This window comes from Kryptolebias marmoratus, linkage group LG6 (genome assembly GCF_001649575.2).
Source record: "Kryptolebias marmoratus isolate JLee-2015 linkage group LG6, ASM164957v2, whole genome shotgun sequence".
Classification (NCBI taxonomy): domain Eukaryota; kingdom Metazoa; phylum Chordata; class Actinopteri; order Cyprinodontiformes; family Rivulidae; genus Kryptolebias; species Kryptolebias marmoratus.
Genome location: NC_051435.1, coordinates 29,197,617 through 29,210,116, shown reverse-complemented (window position 1 = coordinate 29,210,116; position 12,500 = coordinate 29,197,617). Strand labels below are relative to the sequence as shown.

The 12,500-nt window shown below is 36.3% G+C and overlaps 1 protein-coding gene across 5 annotated transcripts in view; it reads left to right on the top strand.

The window, feature by feature from the left end:
* The window catches only part of LOC108246920 (glutamate receptor 2-like), a 130,839-nt gene that overhangs the window by 20,096 nt on the left and 98,243 nt on the right, over window positions 1–12,500 (top strand). For all 5 annotated transcript variants that reach the window (XR_005233289.1, XM_037976081.1, XM_037976082.1 and 2 more), the window contains exons 3-4: window positions 2,488–2,727; window positions 9,172–9,293. Coding sequence is in view for 4 of the 5 variants with exons in the window: in XM_037976081.1 (XP_037832009.1) it covers window positions 2,488–2,727; window positions 9,172–9,293 (362 nt within the window). In the remaining variant the exon portion in view is untranslated. The remainder of the gene's footprint in view (window positions 1–2,487; window positions 2,728–9,171; window positions 9,294–12,500) is intronic.

Genomic DNA, 12,500 nt, shown 5'->3' with positions numbered 1-12,500 from the left:
TGCTGCTAATGACAGTTCGAACACAACACAATACAAGAGCTGGAAGACAAAGTTGAGAGGCTCTCTGGGGAAGTTGAAGAAAGAAAAATGTCTTGATCTTGAAGGCCGTTTGAAGCGACAGAATCTGAGAGTGGCCGGAATTACAGAGAGGAATGAAAATGGTCAAAAGCCGAGAGTTTATGGCTCAGCTGTTAAGAGGAGCCGGCAGAGAAAATCAGTCATAGGGTGGAAAGTCGAGGTTGGCGGATCTTAATGAAACCTTTCAGACATGCTTATTAAGGCATAAAATGGCACATCCCAAAGTATTTAAAAAAAATAGTTTGGTTGCCATGGAAACAAGCAAGGCAGAAAAATTGCCAAAATCAGCATTTTTGGTGTCTCAGACGGTTGCATTTTTAGCACTTTTCACGTGCAAATTAGAGACACATTTGCTAGACTTATACATTAATGATACATATCACTGAAATCTGGAAGCTTTATATTTTCAAAAGAGGTGTAACATATATATGTACTCGTTAAGTGTAAAGGCACTATTCACGTTTTAGAAGACTACCTTTTATTCAAATTTTACAAGTTTGGAAAATTCCCAAAATGGCAATTTTCCTGACTCTACTGGCAGAGTTTGGACCAAGGTAGGCCATTTTGATGGCATAAATATGAAAGATAGATTCCTAAGCTACACATTTATGGAAAAAAGTTGAATTGACCCATACTCACGGAAAATCTGTGAACAGTTCCGTATTAGCACAAATTCCAATATTGGTAAAATATGAAGAAACTGTAAAAATGGCTTTTTTGAAAAGATCTTCCAGAATGTGAGGATCAACCCATCATCTTGTCATCATATATCATTTATAGAGTGACCCATGAGAAAATAACAAAGTTATTGCAATTCAATGGCAATACCAATATGTGGCATTGGCCTTTCAGATTCTGTTGAACTGCTGCCACACTCGATGGGTGGGAAAAGTCCTGGGATCACGGCAAATGAGCAGCTCATTGTGCCGAGTCCACAGATACTTTAGTCCAAATGAGTCTTATTCTGAAACAAGAAAATTCTAATCCATCATGACAACTGGTCTGGAGAAAAAACGTATTCCACATTATAGCTCTAGTTGTTCTTATGCAACCACAATAACTGTTACATGAAAAACGGTTGTAAATCAACTATATGAAGCAATCATTTCAGTATAAATTACTAAATACACTTACGATAATACTTCGAGTCAATTGAAAGTTGTTTTCTATGGTTGAAACTCCCGGTGCATACGCTGTTGTTATGACAACACGTATCGGTAAATGTTCCGTTGAACCGTTTCAATGACAAAAATCACTCTTGAATGCATCAAATCCTCAAGTTTCTGCCCCCTTTATTGGGGCATTTTCAAAAAAGTCAATTAAATTTTTTTACACATATGAAAATACACTATTTTTCTTAATATCTATTGAATATAAAGTCCCCAATTAGGTCCAAACTCTGACAATTTAATTTTTAATGAAGCATGTTTTTTAACTAATTTGAGAGCACGAAATAGGACCTTATTTTAAAAATTTGTATTTCATAAAATATCTGTTCCAAAGGCACAGGATGTTCAAAAACACAAAGAAGAGATATGTTTCTTCACAAAACAGTGTTTAAAAAATATTTAAAAAGTATATATAGTATTTTTTCTATGCATTGAAAAGTGCCATTTTTGGTCTTATTAACTTGCTGAATTTACGGCGCATTTGACCCCAAAACACCAGGCCTGATACCATGGCAAGCACTTAATATTATGCCAAAATATTTTGGGAAAGATTTACACTAGACAAGTACTATTCACACACCCAGTTTCATGAAAATCCATGAGATGTCACTTTCCATGTTTTTTGCAATATGACTGATTTTCTCTGTCAGCCGTGCTTAAAACCCAGTCACTTTCTCCACTACCCTGCTGGTTCATTGTCTATAGTTTATTGTCTCTAGTCCCTTGTCTCTCACCTTGCTTCGCTTCGCTTCGCCTTGCCGTTTTGGATTTTGTTTTGGTTTAGTTTCTGCTGCCTCGTCAGCCTTTGTTTTTGTTCATTCTTTAGTTAATAAATTAGTTTTTTATGATGAGTCTGCGTTCTAGGTTCGCCTCCTTCTCCACCTCCCATGACAAAAATTACTATGAATCATATATTATGCTATAATAACATTATAATATTGGTGTAGATTTTCGGTCATCCATAACATGGCAAATTCCAAGTGTTCAACAAAACAAAGCAGCTGGACTTTTATTCTGTAGAGGGTTTCATTTCTCATCTAAGGAGCTTTTTCAAATCAAAACTATGTCCAAAATATGATAAATTAGGTTTTCAAAAGAGTGTTCCTTATCCTTGAAATGTATGTGCGCAGCTGAGTCTTGTCCTGAAGAGCTGGCTTTCCTGTTTTGTGTTATGCATCTGTGGAAAGGCTGTTTTGTTTCTCTTCTCTTTTTTATGACTTCTTTTTTCTGTTTCTCACAGTTTGTTCCCAGTTCTCTCGAGGCGTCTATGCCATTTTTGGCTTCTATGACAAGAAGTCGGTCAACACCATTACATCCTTTTGCGAGACACTTCATGTGTCCTTCATCACTCCTTCTTTTCCAGTGGAGGGAATGAATCAGTTTGTTCTTCAAATGAGGCCAGACATCAAGGGGCCTCTGGTTTCATTAGTGGAGTACTACAAGTGGGAAAAGTTTGCCTATTTGTACGACAGCGATAGAGGTAAATTGATTTCCATTATTTTTATACCAGTGTGATTGTTTCTTAATACTGAACCTCACAACCATTTGTTTTGGTATTTATTAATTCAAAAAAGGTTATTTTGTCAACTTGCAAGATTAAGCATATTTTTAATCAGTTGTCATGTTTGTAGATTAACATTTGAATTGTTATTTTTATATTTTAAGTATTGTTTTCTATGGCACACCCTCAGAAGTAACAAAATGGTTAAATGGTCAGACAAAAAGGTGGGAGTTAATTAAAGGATGTCTGCCAATCGCTTCTCATCCAATAATATTAGAAACCACTTACTGTACATAAATTACACACTATTGTTGTAAATAAATTATGTAAACAGGGCCGCAGATCTGCCAGTGGCACATTTCTAAGACTGAGACATTTTCAACTGTACACTTGTCTAATAGCATAATTACTGTAACCATGGATGTGCTCAGGAGCTAGGTCAAACTTAGAGGCTTATTTATTAAATAGTTCAAATTCAATTCAAATTCAGAAATACTTTATTAATCCCAAAGGGAAAATAAATGTTGTTAAATCAAGGAGTTATTATAGATGGTGATGGCTGTGGGCAGGAAAGATCTCCTCCGTTTTACAGCTAATCTGAAGAAGCCTTTGACTAAAGAGACTCTGTTTCCCGATGACGGTCTCATGAAGAGGATGGTCAGGGTTGTCCATGATTTCCTTGATTTTATGCAAAATCCTTCTTTGCATCATCATCTCCAGAGGTTCCACAGTCATCCCCAGAACAGAAGCAGCCTTCTTTATCAGGTTGTTGAGCCTTTTTAGGTCCCTGGCTCTGATGCTGATGGCAGAGGAGATGACACTCTCAACAACAGACTTATTGAAGATCTGAAACATCTTGCTGGAGACCTTGAAGGATCTGTTTCAACAGTTGATGTCAAGAAACAAGTCGCTTTGCATTGATGGAGCATTTCAGCCACTATGTAGGGGAATTTGATAAATCTTGGCATTATACAGATGAGGCTGTCCCATATGGCTTGCATGGCATGGCTGTTTCTAGTTTCCTCTGTAACACTGGGGCCAGTTCAGCACAGAGTTCCAAAAGAATGGCCATGGGCACTCTAAATTGGCTATTAAGTCAGGCGTTATCATGTGCCAGCAGGTCTGTGTGATCCCTAAAGATACACTCCCTTTGAATTCTTACATAGACAATGTCCTCCAGCCGCGTCATAATTCCTCACAACTTTAAACAGCTATTTATGAGCATGTGCCGTGGTCTACACGGGATTGCCAAGCAAGTCATCCTCTTCCACCTAACTCTGTCTTTCGTAACCTCTCTCCTCACTTCAGCTACCTCCATGTCCTCTCTAACTGCATCCATATATCTCCTCTTTGTCTTTTTCATTGTACTGCATCTCTAACATCTAATATACCCATTGTCCCCCCTTTGTACATGTCCAAACCATCTGTCTGGCCTCTCTAACTTTATCTCCCAGTCATTCAACCTGGGCTGTACCTCTGATGACCTCATTCTTAATCCTATCCATCCTTGTTACCCCCAAGGAAGACTTCAACATCTTTAGCTCTGCCACGTGTATGTTGTGTGGTCTCCAAACCACACAACATAGCTAGTGTTACCACTGTCTTGTAAACTTTTCCTTTGACCTTTGCTGTCACCTTTTTGTCACAGATCACTCCTGAAACTTTTCTCTATCCACTTCATCCTGCCTGGACTCTCTTCTTCACCTCTTTACCACACTCCCTGTTTTCCTGGACAGTTGACCCTAAGTCCTTGAAGTCCTGCACCTTTGTGACCTCTGACCTTGTAGCCTCATTGTTCCACCTGTCTCCCTCTCATTCACACACATGTACTCTGTTGACTTTTTCTCCTCTTCTTTCGAGTGCATTCCTGTTCTAAATTAATATTCTGACCCAACAGTATTTCTCAGTGAGAATGGATGTGCCTTTTAGACAATTCACATTTGTTTCATGTGCCTAAAATGTTCACCTCCCAATAGTGCAGTCACCGATGTGAGTTTAGATCTACACATTTACAGGGTTGTGTGAAAGGAACCCAGAATGCATACTCCTATTCTCAGTGAAAACTTATTTATTTACAAAAAAAAAAAAAAAAGCTGATGAAGCATTAAACAAAAAACTTACTGAACACGAGGTGGGGGACACAAGGAGCAGGACCTGACCATGGGACGAAAACACTAATAGCAACAAAACAGAGATAATGAACCAGCGGGGATATGAAAAAAAGAACTGAATATAAAGTCTGGAAAGTATGAAAATCGAATACAGAAAAATGACAACAACAAAAAAACTCAAGTCCTTCCCATATAGATGCTAACAGTTCACATTTTCAAATTGACTAAGATATAAACTCATTTTTGTTCAAGAAACAAGGTTTACAACAAGATAACCACAGTATCAAGTTATACAGCAACTGAAAATAAAGGTACTTACAATGTTCTCTTGGCCAAATAATGCAGAGTTAGAAAATCGTGACTGTTTAGTTCCTTCATGCAGCCCAAACGTCCTTCAGGAACACTAAAGATACAAAATAACACTGTTGCAACATTCGTGACCACCAGAGGTCCCCCTCTTTAGTGTTACTGATCAAACATCATACAAAGACACAAGACAGATTCTAAATGAAGAGCAAGAGCTCATCCAGGCATGGGTCAGAGTTCAGGTGGATGTACCGGAGCCATCAAGTGTGAGGCAAGACCCAAGCTTCTCTAAGGAGCTCTGATCCACCTCTGTCTCCTTTATAAGGCTTATAAGATGACTAACCAGGATGGAGGCAGTCTAGAGGCAGTCAGTCTAGTCAGTTCATGTTAGATCAGCTTGTTTGTTTCATTTTTGGTTAAGAACCAGTACTAAAACTGAGTAAAATGGAGACATGACTTACCAATTATGTAAAAAGAAGCACAAGAGTCTTCATTAAAGGTGTACACTTGTGGCCAAGCTTTATTAAAAATAAAAAGACTGTGCAGTAAAGGTTATAAGTTCTAAAATATTTTGGCCCATAATACAAATAAAAGACAAAAAGCAAACTGTGCCTTAAAATCCAAGTACTCTAACTGAGCATAATCTGCACCAGAAGTAACCGTAATGTCCTTACTCTGCATGTGCTTGTAATTTTTGTCACCCTCTGACATTGGTTTAGAATAAAGTTAAACATAAAAAATAAAAAATTACTCAAAGACATTTTGTGTGTTTCCTCCCCTCCTTTTCCCTTCTTTTTGGCCAGACCTTATCTCTAATCTTTATCTCTTATGGGCGGGGCGAGTTGTGCTTCATCCCAGGATTTACGATTTTTATCTTGTAGGAAAGGCCTAGTTGTGTGCAGCAGAATTTTTGATCATGGGTCTGGCCTGAACCTGCTGACCCATGCAAGGAAACAGTGTTCCCACCCAGATTGTGTTAGGAAAGCTGAAGCCAAAGTTCATATTTCCATATGCAGTCTCAGCAGGGTGGCTTTGGTCAGTTCTTGGTTAATAACATTATCACTTAAGGGATCACCTTTGTTTACATCTCCAAATGAGGTGTTTGCCCCATGAATGTGATACAACACAATTTTAGGAGGGCATATAATCAAACTCAAGTTTCCACTTCCTCCTTTCTCAACACTTACAGTTGGTGACACTGACGCTGAGAACCGGCAGGTTTATGAGAAGTGGCGGTATGCTATAAAAGGGATGGTCCACAAAGTGCTGGTACTGAGTCCTGGAGAGTACCGGGACACCTCGAGCACTGGTCTTACAATGTACTTCTACTAAAGGTTGTAGCACACTATTTCTAAAAAAGCAGCATGTTTAATACATTTAGAAAGCGCTAATCTAAAAACATGACTAAAATTTGTTGCAATCAAAAAAAAAATAGTGTAGAAGTTGCTTCAGAAGATTTAAAATGTGTTTAAACTGCTTTTGAGGAAAATAAATTCAAAACCAAATTCAAGCATTACATGCATTTACTTTTCCATTGAGAGGCTCACTTTCCTCCAATAATCCAGTAAAATTGTTGTAGTTAAAATGTCCCATGGGAGTTTTCAGCCCACAACAACAGTCTGCAGGCAAGCATGTGTGACCTCATATCATAAAAAACATATTTTAATCTAAAGAACAATGCTGGGTGTTGAATGACTGTGCTGAAATTTGCTGAAGAAACTAAGTGAAATTGTTAGTTAAAATCAGCAGAACACAAACTAAATTCAGCAAAATAAAAGCTAAAAACTGAACATAGCAAAAGAGTAGCAAAAGCTGAAACAAGAAAAGTTAAACTAAACATACCAGTAGTTATCAAAACAGTAGCTAAAGCTAGAATTGCAATGTTATTCAAAAAGCTAAAATTGTCAAAACAGTTGCTAAACTAAAATGCGAAAAACAGTAGCTTAAGACCCAATCTAGCAAAACAGTAGCTAAATGCTAAATCCAGCAAAACATTAGGTAAAAGAGTATTTAAAAGCTAAAATTAGCAAAAAGAGCGGCACAAAACTAAAATTATTATAACAGTGGCCTGAAGCTAAAATTATTAGAACAGTAGCTATAAACTAAGATGAGTAGAGCAGCTGCTAAAAGCTAAAAATGAAGCAAGCAGTGTTCCAAGTCCGCTTATTATAAGCGACTTTGGGCTTGTTTTTTTCTAAAGTTGCTTGCAAATCTTGTGAGTCATGGGTTGCTGTTTTTTAAGCTTGTTTTTGAACATGAAGTTGCTTATCTGGGCTTGACTTTCTTTCCGAGTGAAACTCACTGATTATCTCCCGTCTCCGCACAATAAACCAAAAGATGAGTGGTAGGTAGTCTGTCCCTTCCATGCCCTTGTTTCCTGTTTATCGCTCCCGCCCAAGTTGGGTAGGCAACAGGCGCACACCCAAACAAAACAAACACTCATGCCAGCCTGAGCCCAGAGGGACGAGACCACGGTATAATAAGCTCCAGTAAGTGGCCAAAATATGGAAAAAAAGTAATAAGGAGTGGGAGAAAGAGACCACACTTAAAGAATGGATCCGACCTCAGATGGGAGATGTGTCAAAGGCATTCTGCAGATTTTGCAAGTGTGAAATACGTGCTCTTTCAAAGAATTTAAGTTTTTCAAATAATTTATCAAATACTTTTAGTTATTTAACATTTTTATGGCAAAAGTGTTTAGCATAATTTTGCTGTTGTTCATGTATAATGCTATCATAAATTAATGTTTATTCTGTTTTAAAATTACCTCTGTTTTACACAATATAGTGGGTTGCCAGTTGGGCTTTTTTGTGCTTGTTTTCATAGAGCTGGTTGCTTGTTTCTATCGCGAGTTCTGGCAAAACTGGAAGCGACACACAGACTGGGACATTTTATTTCTATGACAGTTTTTGTATATTGTTGTGTTTCTATTACTTAGTCATATTTTTCCTTTTGTGTTTAGTTCACTGAGTTCTCCTTTGTGCCATTCTTCCATTAGTATTTGCTTTTACAACCAGCTGGCCACACCCATCTTCACCTGTTCTTGGCTAGTTTTAGTCACCTGTCTCCAATCTCCCCATCAGCAGCCCATGTATTCTGTTCTCCTGCCTTCTTTTCTTTCCCCCTTTTTATTATTATTATTTTTTTGGTTGGAAGCTGTTGCTGCCACATCAGCCTTTTGAATTTTAATATTTTGCTTATGTTCCTCTTCATCCTCCCGGTGTCAGCCTATGTTCTTGGGTTCGTTCTTTCTGCGAGCTGTGAATTGTGAATCAAGGAAAATATTTCAAAAGTTACAAAAACCAAAAGTCATAATTTCAATATAATGTCTTGAACGAGGTGAACATATTGATACATGACTGGATAAAAGTAAGTAATTACAGAAGAAGCTATAAACAGGAAAACAATAATGTGAAATGACTATTGGAATGGTAACAACAACAGGTATCAGACCTCTGCAGTTCTGTCGACTTATACTTTTAAACAAGTTTAGAAAACACTTAAAGTCTATTAGTGAATCACATTTCAAATTTTCACTTTGGGCTTGAAATGTAAATTTATATTTTTTGTGCTTTTCAGTCTTTCAGTGGACATCTGTATAATATAAAAGTACTGTAGATTTTATGTTTATAGTTTGTAATTTATTTGTTGTAATGATCTTTCTTTAGTGGGTGATATGTTTTTTTTGTCAATATTTGTTGTCAAGCAAGTGTGATTTCACATGATTGCCTAATGATACAAGTAGTCCTTTAACAAAATTTGGCAGTTAAACTATGTCTAAGCTTTGCTGGGTTTAAGCACAGGATATATTAGGTGGTTTACTCAGAAAACGGCCTTCTCCTGTGTTGATATATTGCCATGATGCTTAGCCTTGGGATCGAGGAATATTAAAATATTTAAGAACTTTAACTCAGTATGTTCTTCAAAAATGCAATCTCAAATTTAAAAAAAAAAACAAAAGTAACAAACTACTATCCATTTTGTGTGTGTGTGTGTGTGTTTGTAGGTCTGTCAACCCTTCAGGTAATACTGGACACTGCAGCAGAAAAAAAGTGGGTTGTAACAGCAATAAACGTAGGAGACCTGAAAGATGAGAGAAAGGATGAAGCCTACCGCTCCCTTTTCCAGGTACTGCTACTGGTCTTTTTTGAACCACTCAAATATGGCAAAGTGCTCTTACTGTACATCTAACTATAATACACGTTGTTAATCTTTCTCATTGTCTAACCTTAAATCAGGCTAAATCTCTTGTTTTAGGACAGTTTGACTTCCCCAAAAATATTTCTATTTGTTAAATGCCCAACTAATTAGAGAGAGAATTTTTGTAAATTGATTTTTTTGTTATTATTAAGTCTACATATTATGCCTTTTAAACAATTTCTGAAAGCTCAAGAGAGGATTTTACAGTATTTTTATTTTTTTACTTACTCTTTATTAATTTTCAACATATAAAAGTTGTTTATCTTTTGGTCTACAATGAACAGATATACAACTAAAAATTCTCAGTCCAAGGACACTGTGACAGCATATGTACACATACATGAAAATAATGTGAAATAATAAGAGCCATAATAGTACAATCTATATTGCCTTTAGAGAAGGTTTTACATCATGTAGTATGTCATAGAAATGTGAACCACCAGGCTTCACTGAATTAACAAGGGTATAACGGGCCCCCACCTTTCTCAAAAACAGATTTTTGAAGATGTCAATATGTAACTTAGTCCATTTGATAAATGTCACAAATTTTTTGGATCCACATATTATATGTGGGAGGATCTGGTTTCAGCCACAAAAAGGTTATACATTGCAATGCTGCTGTAAGTAGTATGTTAAAAAGATCAATCTTGGTTCATGACTGAATATGTCATGTCTTTCTTATAATTTTCCTATCTCCACTTCCCATTTGTTTTTCCAGTAAAAATCTTTCTATTGATAAAGATTTTATAAGTTTTCCCCAACTCTCTGTTTCATTGGGTAGGTTCTTAGTTGTAAATATCCGTAAAAATCTGTTTTAGGAAGGTGAAAGTTAGAGTGCAATTGCTCAAAAGTCTTATGTAGGGGTTTAAGTCTAATTCTAGGTGCTTTTTGTGTGAAATTAATTTGGAAATAATCTTGTCCAGGTTATTAAAAGTTGATTTAGGAATTTCAATAGGTAGCATCTGAAAAAGATAAAGCCTGGGCAGAATTTTCATTTGGACACTTTCAACATGACAGGCAGGTAGAGGGGTAACATAAGGTCATTTATGAGCATGACTCATAACTGGCCTCATTGTTTCTGTTCTATTGTGGCCTGACTACTTCTTGAAATTCATATCTGCAAAGAAGAGGGCTCAGTCTTTTTGTAAATAGTGTTAAAGATCACTACTGCCGCATTGAATTATTTTACTGTAATTATTAGCACCATACAAATCCTGTAGCCATGTGGGAATGTGTATGCTAAGACATTTTATGGCAACTTTTGGCCAGTTAAATTTACTCTGGAGTTTTATAGTTCTTGGAATATTACCATTGACATCCAGCGTCTCTGATTTTTCCACATTTACTTTATATCCTGATAATAACCATGTTGCAAGATAAGTCCTTTTAAGAGTGGCAGTTTTGATTTTGGTTACATAAGATACAATAGTATGTCTATATACTTATTCCTTTAATGTTAGACTCATCCCTGAGGCGCCTCGTCTTGTTCCTCTGCAGCATCAGAGCCCAGTGAGGAGTTTGCCAGGTAAAGAAACGCTGTTTGATGTTGGGGGAAAAAACTAAATGGAATTGGTTTGAAGCTGGAAGTAAGAGCAGCGGTGTGGGAGCACTTCGGATTCAAACCAAATGACCGAGGAGAACCGCTGAACCTTTGCCAGCCAGTATGTCACATTTGTGCTTTTGTTTGTTTGCACTTCTTGTTTATAAAACTGGCAGTTTTGTCCATCTTCTCTACATAAAACTAATGATTATTATTTTTAGAAGGGCAGTTTAATTTACTGACTTAATATTCTGTACTGTTTTGGTTGAATGTAGTTTTTATTTCCATTTATTTCCTTTTTTTTAAAAGTTTTTATTCAAGTGCATTCTTTGTTAACAGAGACTGAGAGTCCATTTTATTTTTGTTTTTGGTTGTTTTGATTATTTTGTGTTCCAGTTCCAGTTTTAAGTGTTCTTTTGAAATTAAAGTTTATTAACCTTTGAGAGGATGTACTTACACTATTATGTTATTATCATTACATTAGTTTAAAACGGTCTCCAAACGATATTATCGTTTATCGCAATAATTTCTGAGACAATTAATCGTCCAGCAAAATTTGTTATTGTGACAGACCTAGGCACACCTGTGCAATAATCATGCTGTCTAATCAGCATGTTGATATGCCACACCGGTGAGGTGGATGGATTATCTCAGCAAAGGAGAAGTTCTCACTAACACAGATTTACACAAATTTGTGAACAACTTTTGAGAGAAATAGACCTATTGTCTACATGAAAAAAGTCTTTGAGTTCAGCTAATGAAAAATGGGAGCAAAATTGAAAGTGATGCGTTTATGTTTTAGTTCAGTATAGTTCTTTAGCTACTAAGCTAATTCGATCAACTTAATTTATTTTAGGAATTCTGTGAGCTTGGCATCATCAGAGTAGTTATCTTTTTTATGCAAGGATTTAATCAAAATGGTACAAAGGATTCATCTATTTTAGCTGTTCTTGTTACAAACGTATCTTTTGATTTTATTTCTATATATTTGATGATTGCTGTTTTTCTAATCTGTAAGCTAAGAATCTGCTTGCCTTATTGCCATATTCATAATATCTTTGGTTGGTGAAGTTTAATTTAATTTGATTGGATAACAAACTATTAAATTATCTTTGGGTTGCATTTAGTTCATTTAGAATATTGGTTGATGGCATTTGTTTATGTTGTAACACTTTTATTCTGTTCTCCAATTCTCTTTGTTTAGCCTTTTTGCCCTTTTTTTAGCTAATTTATATGAAATTATTCATGCTCTGATGAATGCCTTGGCACAATCCCACAGTTTGAGGAGCCTTATTTCAGGTGTAGTGTTGATATCAAGGTATTCTGTAAGCTCTGCTGTAATGAAGGAGGTGAAGTCTTTATCATTAAGGACTTCTGCATTAAGTCATTGTTTAGATGTTGGTCTATGCTCTATGTCCCACTTTAGTATCATTGGTGCATGATCAGATCGCTATGGGTAATATTTTAATGTCTACTATTCTATGTAGCTCTGCCTTAGGTGTAAAGAAGTAATCCATTCTCGAATAAGATGCATGTCTATACGAATGTTGTTGTGGTGATTTGGCTTTTTTCTGGGTTTTGTTTTTGTTTTATTT